Below are 16,142 nucleotides of genomic sequence, written 5' to 3' on the forward strand. Positions count from 1 at the left end.
ACAGCCTGAAGTACGCTTGCTAAGGAGAAATGGGTATGCTCGGGTCAGGCTGCAAACTATTAGGGACACCTGTCAGGAGGACAAAGAGGTATTTGAAAGGTATATCTTTTCGTAACTGAAAATTTGATTTTTTTTTTAACCCAAGTGGCTGCTTGCCCACTATTTCATTCTCACAGGTGGCATGCATTCGGAATTCCCACTTTACCTGATTCTCTTTGGAGTGGTTCCAGCTTTGAGCCCATGGAAAGAGACTAATTCTGTGCCAGGAGGCCAGCATCAGAGGTGAGCAGGTGAGCAGGAAAGCTTAGGCAGAGAGCTACAAAGCTCAGGAGAGCAGGGAGCCACCGGAGTCAACGAGAAGTCTTAGAAAGTTAGAGGAGAGCTGCACATCCAAATGGCAGAGAAAAGGACAAAAAGGATTGAGAAGGAAGATGCTTTTAACAGGACATGCTGAGGGTCACACCGAGAGAATGAAGGAAAGGCCGAGAGGAGAAATACCATGGAACAACGCCTCCTCTACAAAGAGGAGATTCTCAGATGAACTTGGTTCAGGATTAGTGACAGCTTTCCCCCACAAAATGAGAGAGACGTCTAGGAGAGCATACAGGAAAATAAGATGAGGTGGCTTGTCTGTTCCATCCTAACTTGCTGAGGAACTAGGAGGAATTCAGAGAAATAAAACAGATCTTTTTGATCTTACCTGTGAAAGATTCTGTAGTGAGCTTCTAATATCGTGCAACACTCTCCGCAGCTGCATCTCTATGGCAGAAGGGGGATTCACAGAGCAGGCCCTGTATGGGTGGGCAGCGTGTCTGTGTGAATAGGGACACCCGAAAGGAGAGAAGGCACTACATGCGGCACCTGATATGTTGGGGACACTGTGGGCACTCAGAGTCCTCATGTGTTCACACAGGGGCCTGTCCTGCCACTCAGAGTGGACAGAGTGAAGGGAGCAAGTGGACTGGGATATTGGAGCGAACTGTGGGCAGGGGGCAAGCCTTCCATGGTGGCATTCCTCCAGTCGTGTCCCCTCACTCTGAGGGGCTTCTTCTTTCTTCACAGAGGGTGGCGGGATGAAGATGGTAGATTTAACCAAAGACTGACCATCGTGTTCAGTTACTTGCTTTTCCAGTTCTTGTTCCTCTTCGGGTGTGTACTTGTAGGTGAAGGACGGTGGGCTGCACCTGGTCTCTTTTCCTGGAGATAATCGCACATTGACAGAAGACACCACCCTTACTGGGCTCAGTAAAGTGGTGGGCAAAGACTGAGACCTTCTCAGAGGATAGCCAGCTTTTGCGAGCAAGTACCTTTGTTTCAACAGATCCTTTGATTTTATTAGGCTACGCCCTACTCTCTGCCCAGACATACTGCAGACCTTCATTTGAGCTCTCTGCAGGGCAGTGTTCACTCTGTCCACAGAAGAGGGAAACCCAGTTTTCTTTTCAGAGCCCATACCGCTGCCCTGCGCTTCAAAGGAAGCCAAGGATCTGAGAATATGGTGTGTGGTGTACTGGGCAAATTCACATTCACTGCCTTTCTCTACGTCACTCTCGCCACTCCCTTCCCTCGGGAGCTCTCCAGTGGCTGCCAGAGGTGGCTGCTCCCCTGTTTCTGTGATCTGAGGACCAGGCTCACAGGGGCCCTCCGTGGACTCATTGTTTCCAGCATCCTCTGCGGTCACACACTGAGGGGAATCTTGGTTGTCTGCTTTCCTTGTCCCAGCCACTATTTCCACCTTTGCTCTTCCTTTCTGCAGAGGGGCCAGGGACTCCTCCTCTGACTCATTAAAGTAAGGCTGGTCTTGTGCTGTAGGAGTCACGTGGTCCTCACCAAGCGATGTGACAGTGGTTTCACTGTCACAGCTGTCAGCACTGCTCCCCATGGCTTGCAGGGACTCGTTCACCTGTGAAGGAAAGCATTTGAGAGGCTGAGGATGAAGTCAGAGTCCCCACTGACAAGACCACAGATGGGATTTGTAGCTGTTCTGCTTTTTACCACCCTGCCCCCCACTTACTCATCAAGATTGTCTCAGATAGATTTTTCTTACATTTCCTTTCCAACACATGAAACTGACTCTCAGAGTTGGACAGAGATGTCTTCCTATGCTTCCCCAACACACATACTTTCCCTAGTTCTCACCATCTTCTCTTCATTTTGAAAGGAATTGTGTCTCCTTTCCACAGCTAACCTGGATCCCCTTGCTCCAGGACCAGGGGTCTCTCAACATCCCTGTTTCATCCCAGATTCTTCTGGGTCAAACTCTTCTTATACTATGGCCCCTTCCCTAACTTGACCAACTTAGCTCCCATGTTGAGACATAGAGACCATTACAAGCAGTCAGACTTACTTCAAAACCTAGCCAGAGACTTCCCTTTCCTTCCTCATCACTGACACATGCCTCAGGCTGCCTTTACCTTGTTTATTTCATCACAACTACATCCACTCTTCCCATTGGCCAATTTTTTTGTGTACTGCATTATTCTTTATTTTAAATGTATGTAATATACATACCCTGTCCAGTAACATATATTAGCTCATTCTATCTTAAGCATGCTTATATAAACTTACAAGCAAGCAAAATCACTTAAAATAAATCTTACTTTTTAATAAAATATTGAGTATCATATACCCTATTGAATAATAAATGGGAAACAAAATATATCAGTATGAGAGAGATAGATGGCCACTCTGTGAACATGGTGGAATGCAAAACCTCAGAACACAGAGCACACACAGTCCACGCAGAGCACTACCCATTCACTCCCAGAAACCCACACTGGATTACATGCACTGTTACTGTCCTGTAGCATGAGAGGTCCAACCAAACACTGAAATCCAAAAATGTCTGTGCAACAAACACCACTCCTGCAGCACTGTAAAGCTGCAACTTTCCGATCAAGGAATTCCAGCCTGGAGCAGATACCCATCTGCCTTTATCAATACATTTTACATTACTTTCATATTACTATCACATTTCCATTTTAACATGAATATTTCTCTTCAGTGTTTTCTTTAATAGTTTTTAATTTATTCTCTTGAGAATGTCCTGCACATCATACAGTGAATTATGATCACAACTACAACCCATTTCTCCACTCTAACTCCCTCCAGATCCCCACATCATGTCTCCTTCCCAACTTCAGATCTTAATTTTTTTCTTGGTAACACACTGAGTACCAATCTTATCCATATGTACAAGGGTTTAGGGTTACCCACGGGAACATGGCAACCTACTAGTGGCTAGAACCCCCAAAAATGAGCCAACTACCAAAAGCTCTAGGGTAGAATCTTGTGAGCCCCTCCTCCCACATGATTCTTCCTGTGTCTCCTTAGGTGTATTTCTTGCCTTTTTAGCCATGCTTCTAGAAAACTTTTTAACCTTTTTTGTTTTCCATATTTCAATTTTCAGATTTTATTAATGACATTTTGAACTCCTTTCTTGTGCATTCTATGACTCTATGTACCTACCAACCACCAGCTTCTGAGTGAAAAAAGCACCTGATTTCTGGGTTGCCTAAAACATCTTAATTTTCATAAAAGTTCATAGAACTAGAAGGAATGTGAGTTTTAAAATAAATAAAATGTATTATAAAATACTAGAGTATAATAACTATAAGCAAGTAAGAAAAACATCAGACCAGTTTAAAACCAAAGTAATTTAGTTACTAGTAATAAAATAACTAAGATTTATTTATTTTTTTATACCCAGAGATCATGAATAAGTAAAACCTGAAATTTATAGTCAAATACATAGCCAAGATCTACATTTTAGACATTTTTATTCCTATTCCCATTTGATAGCGAACCTTACAATATGGCACATGGACAGACTGACTGCCTTAGAGTGAGGGTAATGACAGTATTGACTAATGCAAACAGGAAACTGTACCAGGAGGTGGTTGAGGGAGACACAGTCTGTGGAGTCCTCAGCAAAGCCACTGCTATCGGAATGCTGACTTGCAGTTCTCAACAGATGATCTGTCAGTAGAAACATATTATTAAACAAAACCAGTGCATAGGCCTGCAATGGCAGTGACATCATCACAGATACGGTCCCCAATACAGCAGCACAAATTATTTATGAAAACTTGCAGCTTCAAAGCACAGCAATAACTCAGGTTCAAATAAAAGCTGAATCAGGCTTTCTATCAGAAACTCTCAGCATTCATTCGTTTGCTTAGTAAGCTCTAATGGCAAAGTATTTGTAAATCTGATTACCACAAATGTAACTTGGATGAAATAAAAATAAACAATTTACAAATTATGAAAATCTATAAAAATGGTTAAGAAGTGAAATTAGAAGTTTATATGCACAATTCAGTAAAACATTCTGTATTTGAAAGAATGAAAGTAAGGGCTATAAACTAAATCACTGGAAATAGGAGGGTATTCAAGTTTCTCTAGTGTCTCTTATGACGCAAGTACCTGTGCTAGGAAATAATTTTTCATAACAACTAAAGAGAAGCCAAAGAGTCAATTAATATGTGACACTGCTAATTTAACAAAGACATGTTTATCATTATGTCTCAAAGTTCTAATCTCTAAATATATATACATAAGTGTTCTTTTATGAAAGATAATACATATATAAATAAAGATATGTTCTTTTACATACAGTAAGCAAGATAGCATTCTATCTACATTATGCTTACCACAAGAGGGGACTTTATATCTTGTACATTTGCAAGGCTGTGTGAAATTCTTTCAGAATTTCGAAAGCAACAGGCTAAATACAGTGTTTACCACATAATCTAAACCAGATAAAATCCAAAATTAAACTTCACTTGGGTTTAAAAACATTTTGCTGGCATTTGAAGGTTCAAAAAATAGTGATTATATCCCAATTAAAAACTGAGAAACACTTCAAGTCTTATGATATTACTGCAGCTGGATAATTAGTTAAAGAAGTGTTCCATCTCCTTACCAAACCTAGAGATGTTGGAATCCCGACGGAACTGGGCTGTAACAGATTGTCCCCAGCAGTCTACCTGGGCATTCCATTCCTTCAGAACGGACTAGCCGTCTAGCCAGAGCAGCTGCCACTGTCTCTCTCTGTGCTGTGTTTGCATGGTTTTGTTTTGTTTATATCTAGACTGTGAGCCCATGAAGACAGGAACTTTACTTATTCTTAATGTTCTGCTATGGAGAACAACATGGCAATGTTTGCTTAATGACTCAGTGGTAATTCTCAACAATTAAACAGTTATAGAAATGATCTAGAAATTGAAGGGCCTATTGGTAGGGAAAAGGGAACTTCTCTGAGGTACAAAGAAACCAGACTCAGTTTCTTCAAAGATCTGCTGACTGTGCAGCAGCATAAGGTCTGGGCCGGTTGGTTCCCCTCAAAGCTGAGTGCCATGTGTCCCACAGTCTGATTGGCAGTGCAGACTGAGCAGGCTTCCGAGTCTGTATGGGGAACTGAGCAGCACAAAGAGCTTAAGTTCCTTCTTTGCCTCATGGTGTAAAGCAGTAACCTCTCTCTCTGCAGGCTGGGAGCCCAGTTCTCCACTGCACAGCACTGCTTCAGGGGAAGGCAGGCATGTATTCCCAGAGCTACAAATCCCACAGGCAGTGCCACGCTCATCTACAAACCCAGAGAGACTGGCAAGTGGAGCTTGAGTTTGAAGCTAGCCTGAACTAAAGAGAAAGGCTTTGGCTAAATATAAGCAAACATTCTAAAAGTATAAATATCACAATCTAAGGTCTTTAGGCAGATATTTCTGTCCCATGAACTGCATAGTTCTCTTGGGCTAAAGAGATGATAAGAGCATTTGTTTTTGCACAGGACCTGGGTTCAATTCCCAGCACCCATATGGAGGTGGACACACAACTGTTAACTCTGGTTCCAGGGGATACAACACTGCCCTCTGGCCTCGGTGGCATCAGGCATACCCATGGTGCACAGACATTTGTGCAAGAAAAACAAGTAAGGAAGCAGTACCAGTAAAGTACTTACTGATAAAGGAAATACATCTTATAAAATGAAACCACAGTTCTATACTAGAGAAATTTAGACCTAAGGATTGATGCTCAGTTCTGAAGACATAGGATATTACCTTAATTTAAAAATTAGATGAAACATTTAAGTATGAGCCAAAACAAAATATGAAAAGCATCTGTTTAGTATCAAAATCAGTATATTCTCTTCTAGGTTTTCATGAAAAACAGTTATCTTCTATAAAGAGAGCAGAGTAGGGCTTCTAGGAATAGGAGGCTGCCCAGTAAACACTAGGCCAGGACATGAGCTGAGCCACTGAACATCTCTCTGTGCAAGAATGCGTCCCTGCACTGAGACTACAGGAGTGCACTTGCAGAGCCTACCAGTGAGGGCACGCCTTGTTTCTATTCTACTTGTGAAATGACCATGCTGCTAATTCTAACTATGAAGTTATGGCCAGTCTGTGATGTACCACATTACCACAATTCCAGAGGCTACCTTCCAAAATGGACCAAATGTCACTGTTTCCTGTAACCCTTTATCACAACTGCACATGCAAGACTCTTTTTCTGTAACTTTATAGAAGATTTCTTGGCAAGTATGTAAATGGTTTTATTTGTGTCCTCATAAACAAGAGACTGAAGACTGGTAGCCAGGAGAAACTCCAGTTTGACCATCACCTGAATATATCTTCTGCACTCCTCACAGCTTCCCTAGAACAACTGAACGGAAATTGCCCATAGTTTATCATCCTTTGACACATGAGTCAGTTGCTTTGTTCAATATTGCCTCTGTCTATTCCCTGTACACTTCAGCATCAGAATATCCAATGAGAAACTTCGCTTTGTGTCTGACCAGAGCTGAAGTGACTGAGAGCCCTGTTCTTTAATGCCACACTGCAATGACAGAGAAGTCACATGCAAACTGCTCCTCAGGAAGACTAACATGTAATTTTCTATTCTAAGAACATACATATAAATTTTTGTTAAAAAAGAAAAACAACAACAGGTGGTTTGGTATGTGTGAAGTTTTAAAAATAAACAGTCCTCCTTTCAGTGGTCATTTAACTTCTTCCTCTTTCTTTCTCTAAATATCAAATGCTTTGTAAATTTAAAACCAGACAGCATTTTCTAGTGGATCCAAAGGTTCTGTGGTCAATAATTAATGATCCAAGAAAAGAGCAAAATCTGCACCCGCTCACCTTTGATCCACACCTCTGTAGTTAACTTGGCTTAACTCTTGCCAGCCAGTTTCTGCCAGAGTTATACTACATGTATTATACTTACAAGATATATTTGCATAAAAACTCAGAAACAGAGGACATAAGAGAGTGTACAATCATAACAATGTAAAAGTAGTCTGTGTTAGTTCATGTGCAGATTTGAAAACTAGAGCACGGAGCAATTTTTAATGAGGGTTATTACAGGAGAAACAATCTAGAATAAGTTTGTAAGCATAAAAGTCTCCCCCATAAAATCTCCACAAGAACTATATCCCTCCCCCCCCCCACCCCGCCCCTGCATCCTCATCTTTTCACACTTACTGCTGCTCCACACACGGAGAGACACTCCTCTCCTTCTTAGCTGACAACACAGAGCAACTATAGGAAAGAGTGGCCAGTGGTCCACTTACCTCTTTTTGACTTGGCAAGACTTAGCTGGCAAGTGGCTGGCACGTGAGGGGCTTCTCCCTCTGTGCTCTGGACCTAAAAGAGAACCATATGTAGTTCAAACTAAGAGAATTTATGGCAAAGAAGAGTGTCTCTAGATGGTTACTCATTAAACAGGTCAGTCTAGCTGAAGTGCTCCAAACATTATGTAGGTACTTTATCTCAAAACTGGCAGCATGTCCTACAGGTTCGTTTTCCCACCTACTTCCCGCTGACATGTAGCACTCAACCTAGGGAACTGGCAGAGAAAAACAGCATATAAAGTAGTTGCTCATATACAAACGTATACAAACCTCCACATAGAAAGACTTTGTTTCTCAAAAGTTGCTATATGTGAAAGATGGCCCACACCAGGAGCTTGCCCCAAATGTTAAACATTAAAGTAGTTCCAATGTGAGGGAAAACGGTAATCTGTGCATCATAGAAGATGATGGATGACTGAGCCCTATTTGAGGCAAACACAAATTTGGTGTCTATGTAAGTAGGACACCACGTTTCCACTATGAAGTTTTCTGAAGTCCTCCAAGTTTGAGGCATCAATTGTTGCTCATGTATAAGAATGTTCTGTCCTGATAAAAATGTTCTTTTAAGACGTAGTGGTATTTTAAGTGGGAAGGAAATAGTAATACAACTAAAATCTTGCAGAGTCTTACCCATAAAAGTCGCTCTAAAAAGTCTATTTAATGGAAGTACCAAACCTAGAAAAGTTGCCACTTTCCTACCTGTACAGCTATAGCATTATTTAGGAAATTTTGATTCTAATGCCATCCCCACCCTGTGGAGGAGGTGTTTGTTCATTTCTACCACTTTGCCACATAAATGGAAACAAAATGGTAAAACACAGGTTTTTAAACATGAACAAGTCAATCAACAAATAACAAACTTTTCATTTGAAGCCTGGTATACTTGAAGCTACGAATTAATTTAAAAATAAGAAATATCCCATAGGAATGAATAGAAGGTCACTATACACAACCACACAACCACACACACACACACACACACACACGAGAGAGAGAGACAGACAGACAGACAGAGACAGAGAGATAGAGAAAGAGATAGAGAGACAGAGACAGAGATGGAGACAGAAAGAGAGAAAGCACACATATACATATACCACCACCACAAAACTTAATGGCAGTATTCCCATATTCAGGAATGTCTGATTGTGGTGACTTTTGTATACAGTCTCATGAACCTATAGTTATGACCTGAATAAAGTGAAAGTAGTGACCATTTTAACACTCTCCTGAGTCTGACACATAAAGTCAGCTTTACTTTTATTTGCTACTACTCAAAAATTATATTATTCAAAGCAGCACATACAAGTCCAACCGGAAAACCATTGTTTTAAGTGCAAGGGAACAGAACACATTTTCTTTTTATAATCAACAAAAGGCCTATTATTAGCTGCTACTCTGGCCCAGCCTAATACAGTTTTCTAAAACACAATCATTAGCTAGATTGAAAGAGTACAGAAGCAATCCAGATAACTATTTATATCTTAGGAATCTCAGCTAGACACGACAAATTACGATCTCCTACTTTATAGATGTAGGATTATAAAATATTCTATTTCCTTAGAGATAAATTAACCACAACGTGGTGAGAATCTAAAAAACCTATGTTCTCTAGCCATCTATCCTTCATGATGTTATTCTAGGGAAAAAATATTTCTCCTCTTACTACAAAGCCCTTCATCAATGCACGACAGTCTCTGACAGTGGAGAGGGTCATATTTTCTTACACAACTGCTAACATCAGGAAGACTATTCTCAGCCAAATCTTACTGTATTAAGACCATGGCAGCAGGAGTGACGACTTAGTCTCAGTTTTACTGGTCACAACTATGCAAAAGTCAGATTTCAGTGTAAAACCATGAAGAGAGTACAGAATAAAGATCTATACAGCAAGCATTCCTAGTGCTGTAGGTAAGTTGGCCATGTACTCTAGGTAGCCTTTGATTAAAGTTTTACAAATATAATCAAACAAAACTGAAGCCAGTAACAAGTAATAGGTTTTATCATACAATTCTTGAAACTTTAGGTTAAGTTCAAAACTTCCCATAATAAAAGGAAAACAAAGAAAGTACACATTAAGCTAAAACAACAGAGCTGCTTTCTGAATTCACATCTGGCTAGCGTGGCTTTGGTTTCTTGATGGAAGTACCTTTGGATACAGCTTTCATCCTGCCCTTCCACTCAGGACCAAAACAACACTAACCACTCTGTCATTTTAAACATACCAAAAACAAAATAATGCTGAAATAAAATTTGAATTAGAGTCTTTAGAAATTAAAATTCTGTGTGGTATCACAAAAAAGAAAGAAGGAAAGAGAGAAAGAAAAAGAAAGAAAGAAAGAAAGAAAGAAAGAAAGAAAGAAAGAAAGAAAGAAAGAAAGAAAGAAAAAGAAAGGAAGGAAGGAGAAAAGAAAGCAAGCCGAGACTGCTCTGTGCTAAGTTGTCCAGGGCTGTGACAGCACTTCAGCTTCAGCTTCTGTCCACTGATCTCACGAATCTCCTCCCTCGTCTGCCCCATGGCAAATGTATGGTGCAGGTCAAAGGAGCCAGACCTGAGTTCAAGTCTTACTAGCCAGTCACTGGCTTCTAAAAACTACCTGTGCGATTTATCTGGGTTTGCAATTATAAAATAAGGGTGAAAACTCTTCTCCCACAAGTCCTTAAGTCAATCAAAAGTAACTACAAAAGTAACAGAGTAGCAGAGACCCAGGATAGCATCCCTCAGCAGCTTCCCTCAGACATCAGTCCATCTCCTGAAGCTCTGACACTGGAGCAACTATGACTTCCCTCAGAGAAGAAGAAACCACTGCTGGGAAGTAATATCTTAGTGTCATGAAGGGGTAAGGGGAGGGGAATGCATTCAAATGACCTTTGTATTAGTTTATTATTCTGTAATTACTTCTAAGTTACCTTAAAGAAAAGAAAACTAAGTTTTAAAATAGATGGCACACAAAGTTTGTTTCCACTGTTATGTAATTTTTAAAGACTCAAGAAATTATAGATTAAAAAAAATCAAAACAAAACAGCCAGAAACAACCCAGTGACTATCTGGGATTTGGGATATCAGGACAGATACCAAATATCAGAACTCATATTTAAATTCTTATCTTCAGAAACTACAGCTACAAATAGGCATGGTGGCCCATGCCTGCAATCCCAATATTTGGGAGGCTGAAGCAGGAGAATAGCAGCATAGCAAGATCCTGTCTAAAGAAACAAAATTCACAAATTTGGAAGGCCAAAGGAAGAATGCCACTGTTCCTCAAATACCCCACTGATTCGGGATTATTCGAACTCAGATAAATGAGTAAACCCTAAAACTTAGAAGTTAAAAGTAATAAGTTGTTTAGTACAAAGGGAGACTTACAAACAGTTATTTTAGGAGCTCAAGCAGGATTATGTATGCACCTAGTAACAGTTACTTTTACATAGTTCATCAGCACACGGGCGGGTGAGAGCTCCCTCCACTACTGCAGACACATCCCCAGGCAGGAACAACTGCTCACTCAGCAGGATCACCTTGACTGGGACCCCTTCTGACTGATGATGTCTAACTCCACGGACTGACTTACCATGCTGTACTCAAAAAGCCATCCAAAACAAACGAGAGAGAGAGACAGAGACAGAGAGACAGAGACAGAGAGACAGAGAGAGAGAGAAAGGGACAGGGGGAGAGAGAGAGAGAGAGAAAGGGACAGGGAGAGAGAGAGAGAGAGAGAGACAGAGAGAGAGAGAGAGTGAGAGAGATCCGAGCCACTAAGAATTAAAATCCTTTCCCACACCCCAACCAAAAAATGAGAAAGGGTTTAGAATTTCTGAATATTCTGGATACTCTAAAACATTTTTAGAAGGCAAGTTGACTTTTAACTAAAACAGTCTACACACTTTTTTTTCCTGTTTTTCATTTCTTAAATATAAGAAAGGCATTCTCTGCTTCTAGCCTGTCTCACTCAGTCTCCTCCTTTGTGAAGCTCTCTTCACACTTAAAGGGCATCCCCCTAGATCCTGGCCACCTTAGGCTTCCCTCCTGTCTCACCTGATTAAGCAGCCTCACCCACAGAGCCAGACTGCAACCTCCTTCCTTCCCGACTCCAGCCCCAGCTGGAGCTGCTGCAGTTGAGGCCTCTCCTGTGAGCTGGCTCTGAGAGACAGAGAGCTCTAACTTGTGTCTACTCGCTGCTCACACAGGAACAAATGTTCTCCTCAGTGATCGGATCCCAACCAAAGCAGTGTCAGAGAGACGGGCACAAGCTACTCTAGATGGGATGCAAGCTGGCCTTGGGAAGACTGTTTTCTTTGTCTGCTAGTACAATTCATATCATGCCTAAGAGGAAATGAAAATAACACATTTCCCTGCTTTATCCATTGTTCTAAAAGTTTCTCTAAAGTTTCCAAAGGAAAAAAAAACACAATTCTAGGAGGTTTTTAATAAATATTTTAAATAGATATGAAAAAAGCAAGGATTCATTATCCTTAAAGTTCCTCTATTTACAATAGACAAAGTTGAAAGTGAATTTGTCGTACATATTTGAGAAAATCTCTTAATAGGTACACCAGGCTACCAGCCTAAAACTTGCTATGTAGCTTCAGCTTATCTCAAACTCATCCTTTGGATGCTAGCTACTACCAACATACAACACCATTCCTAGTGACCACACACACACACACACACACAGAGAGAGAGAGAGAGAGAGAGAAAGAGAGAGAGAATCTAACATTCTTTAACTATTCATGTTAATCTTCACGTCACAAAAGGGTTCACGTTATTTTGTCATTAATGTTTTTTCCAGCAGAGGGCGCAAGCGAAAAGGTGAGTGCCACCAAACTGCACCCACCATTTGACAAGCCTTACACTTCTGCTTAGAATTTGAGTTCTTTTAAAAACCTAGAAATTACAAAAAGGACATTGTCAACCTACTGCTATCCAAACTGAGTCACCAGCATGGAATTCCCAGCTACTGCACACTGTATAGATTTGCATAGCACAGTGCAGGGCTAAAGTATGGAAGCTGCAGGATCCACTCAACACGGAGGAGTGGGCACAGGAAGGGCTGAACTTATACTCAGTCCTTAGGACCAGCTGGGCCAAAACAACACTCAACAGAAATCAGCAGGCCAGAGCCAGGGATTGCAAGCTGGCATCAGAATCCTCTCCCACACTCACGCTGCTAAGGCAGAAATCACTTTAGTAATTTAGAGAAAAGTAGCCTACAAGAAAATGGACAATATTCCACAGAGCTTCTTCTATTCTCCTTCACTTTACTCTTTAGCCAAATTAACATATAAAAATGCAGAAGCCACCAAAAACATAAATAACTCTATCAGCAACTGAAACTTTGAAATAAATAAAAAGTCTACACTAATGTGACTAATACAAAAGTCAGCAAAGAGAACATTAGGGCACCATTATTTTCTCTCCAAGCCGAGAGAGAAAATGTGATTCTGAAGCTAATACGAACTATTACCAAAGCAAATCTTCCATATTTTCAATAAGAAAAAGTACATATTACATTATGCATAGCCACACACAGATACCTCAGCTTCTTCCTGTGTAACAAAAGACAGCATTTTTGAGCTTTTCTCCTTAGGCCAAGCACAGTCCCTCCCACAGTATAGTGCCCTGGTCCACATAGCTAAATACAGTATAGCAGCCAGTCCCTGTGCCTATGAGTTCTGGATGAACCTCCCGAGTATTTTTACATTCTTGATTTTATGTTAATTTTATGTTAATTCTAGATCTTATGTTAATTAGCAGGAGTATCGATGGATAAGACAAAGTCGCCCAATGTTTAATCTGGATTTATAAAACCCCACCCAGCAGCCTTCCAGAGCCTTCCTTTCCTCTCAGGCAGGCGCATCACCAGTATCAATCCACAAGTTGCCTTCACCCTCACCCTGGTCACTGGGACCCCTGAAGCCTGAACTACATGCAGCCCTGTTTGATCTAGCATTTTCACTGCTATGCAGTGAAATGATTTGGATTTGCATATACACTCTCAAGGCTCTCTGCTATCAAAGCCTTAGGCAGATAAGATGTCACTGGATAGATGCCAGCTGAGCCTGAGGGGCGTCACAGCACACTGTTCTCAACCAGCTCTTGGTTTGGGAGCAGAAGCAGGAGTGTCAACAGGAGGATGAGTTTATTCCACAGTTATGAATGGTGGCGACCTCCCTTTCTATAAACACTCCTGGAGATTTTTCCTCCTGCCTATCTACTTACAAAGGCACCCCAGGAAATTTTTTGCCTACCTCTTCCATCTCGAAGGAGTCTTTCTGCTGTGTCATTATGTTCCGTATGGATGGGATTGTCAGAGGTGCACAAGGCTCTTTCTCGCTCGAGGACGCCTGGGCACTTTTCAGCTCACTGTTGCTCTCCAGCTCGCAGTGGCTGGACATGCAGCCATCATGACCAAAGTCGGGATCAGTAACAGCAGACTTCCGGAGCGGGTCCTTCTCCTGACTGTGAGCGTCTCTGCTTTCTTCACTTTCCTCCTTGTGGCTGATGTTACTATCTGCTTCCTCAGAAAGTCTGTCTGCATCAGTGCTGTCTGTGATGGTTGATGAACTACCTGAGACTTCCTCTGTAACCGTCGCCAGCATCGAAGACGACTCCTTCTTCTTTACTACTTTCTGAAGCTTAGGGTCGCTCTTGCTGCCGCTGCCTCCGTCTTCAGACAGTGAGATGCTTAGCGCCCTTCCTTTCTCAGCGGCGGGGGAAGAGCTCCCTTCTCCTTTCTCTGTTTTATCAACACATAAGTTTAGTTTTGATAGTGTTTTCATCAGACGGTTTGCAGTGTTGCTTCGAGTTAGAGGGGGCGGGGAGTCTGCCACCTCCTTGGAGGAGGTCACCGAGGACATACTTCCAATCCTCTGCAGTGGAGTTCCAGAGACTTGGGAATAGAGAGAAGAAAACGCATTGGCCACAGTAGTGAGGACTTCAATTTGGCGAAATCGGCCTACAAAAGGAAAAAAAGAATTTATATGCTTGTGTTATACATACGTCTTGTAAACAAATTCATGCTTATGTTATAGGTACATACAGTAAACACATGCTGTTTAGAATTCTAGTAATTTAATTTAGACCCCAAATATTATGAAATCATATTTTTTCCTAAGTGAACATGTAAGCCACTACGTTCCGAGGGTAGAGAGGAGGAGGAATTTTACTGTGAAGATGAGAATTCATACTTTAAAGCAATCAGAAATAAGCACAAAAACAGATGATAGTACTCTGGATAACAGAACCAGCTAGGAATTATCTCTAGTTAGGAAGTATTTACTGTTTGGTCATGGGCTCCATTAAGACTCTTGCAAATGCCCTCCTAAAAAAATACACATCCGAGTATATTCTACACTGAACTTCAGAGTACAGTTAAAGCACACATAAGGTTGGTCCACGAGCAACCTGGAAGGAATCCTGTTTCAAGACACCATTTAACAGAGAAAAAACAAGTAGAGGCCTAAGGGAAAAGACTCAACTGGCCAATGTATTCTAGATTTACAGAAAAGCACCTGAAATGGACTGATCTCATTGAAAATTAACAAAGCCCCTGCCCCTACTTCTTTCTTTCTTGAACAAATGCAATATGGAGATAAACAACAGGTTCTGCACATATATTATGCTCAGTTAATGAGGAGGGGAAGAGACTAGCCTCTACAGATAGATGATAGGTAGGTAGGTAGGTAGGTAGATAGATTATAAAGATATAGATATTATAACTAGAATAATTAATTCAGAATGAGTAAAAGACCTAGTCTATTATTAATCTTTTTTTTAAAGTGTCAGACGTGAAAACAAAGATCATCTGGCCTAGTTGCTCAACGTTTCAAACACCTCACTAACATCAGAGCCCTTACTTGTCAGAGCATAGTTTGGGTTCTCTACTTCCATCCGTTGCATCTGTGCACTCAGAAATACTTTAATGTCTATGCCTCTGGCAAAGGATGATGAATTAAAAAATCTGGAAGGAATTTTAGAAGCAATATCTGGTTCATCTCGTCCAAATCCAAGATTATATAGAATTTCTTCAGGATCTTCCTCGTAAAGCTCCAGCAGTTCTGAGACACTACAACAAAGGAAGAAGACATAGAGATGTCAAGTGTGCTCAGAGGTCACACTGCATGTCAATCAGTCCACAGCCCCATTTTCACTCCCTTTGGCTCAGGTCTTCACATCATAATATCTTTCTGTATCTTCTGATACTGCGCATGCATAAGATACACAATCCTTAGAAAGGATATATAGGCACATTTTCTCATGATACTAGTATTGGAAAATCAGAAACAAAAGTCAGAAGGCCTAATCCCTAAGAACACAAAACAGATCCTCTAAGGGACTGCTCACCTTAGTTTTTTGGTCATTTTTAAAGGATTCTCCAGGAAAGCAGTTCAGACCAAGCATGATAAAGAAAGAATAGATTAAAGGGAAAACACCATAGGGAGTTGATACAGCTTGGGTACTGAGGACCCAGCTGTGAAACCTGAGCTTTGCTCACATTTTGTTTTTCTTATAGGA

General features: G+C 41.1%; 1 protein-coding gene across 3 annotated transcripts in view; it reads right to left on the bottom strand.

Annotated features, from left to right (window-relative positions):
- The window catches only part of Itprid2 (ITPR interacting domain containing 2), an 84,205-nt gene that overhangs the window by 14,005 nt on the left and 54,058 nt on the right, over positions 1-16,142 (bottom strand). For all 3 annotated transcript variants that reach the window (XM_085834739.1, XM_085834738.1, XM_021154138.3), the window contains 5 exons: positions 15,485-15,693; positions 13,877-14,583; positions 7,571-7,643; positions 3,890-3,978; positions 701-1,903 (listed from right to left, as the gene is read on the bottom strand). In XM_085834739.1, the coding sequence (XP_085690865.1) occupies positions 701-1,903; positions 3,890-3,978; positions 7,571-7,643; positions 13,877-14,583; positions 15,485-15,693 (2,281 nt within the window). The remainder of the gene's footprint in view (positions 1-700; positions 1,904-3,889; positions 3,979-7,570; positions 7,644-13,876; positions 14,584-15,484; positions 15,694-16,142) is intronic.

Source organism: Mus caroli, unplaced genomic scaffold, assembly GCF_978045245.1.
Source record: "Mus caroli unplaced genomic scaffold, Mus_caroli_1 scaffold_2, whole genome shotgun sequence".
In the NCBI taxonomy this organism is placed as follows: Eukaryota; Metazoa; Chordata; class Mammalia; order Rodentia; family Muridae; genus Mus; species Mus caroli.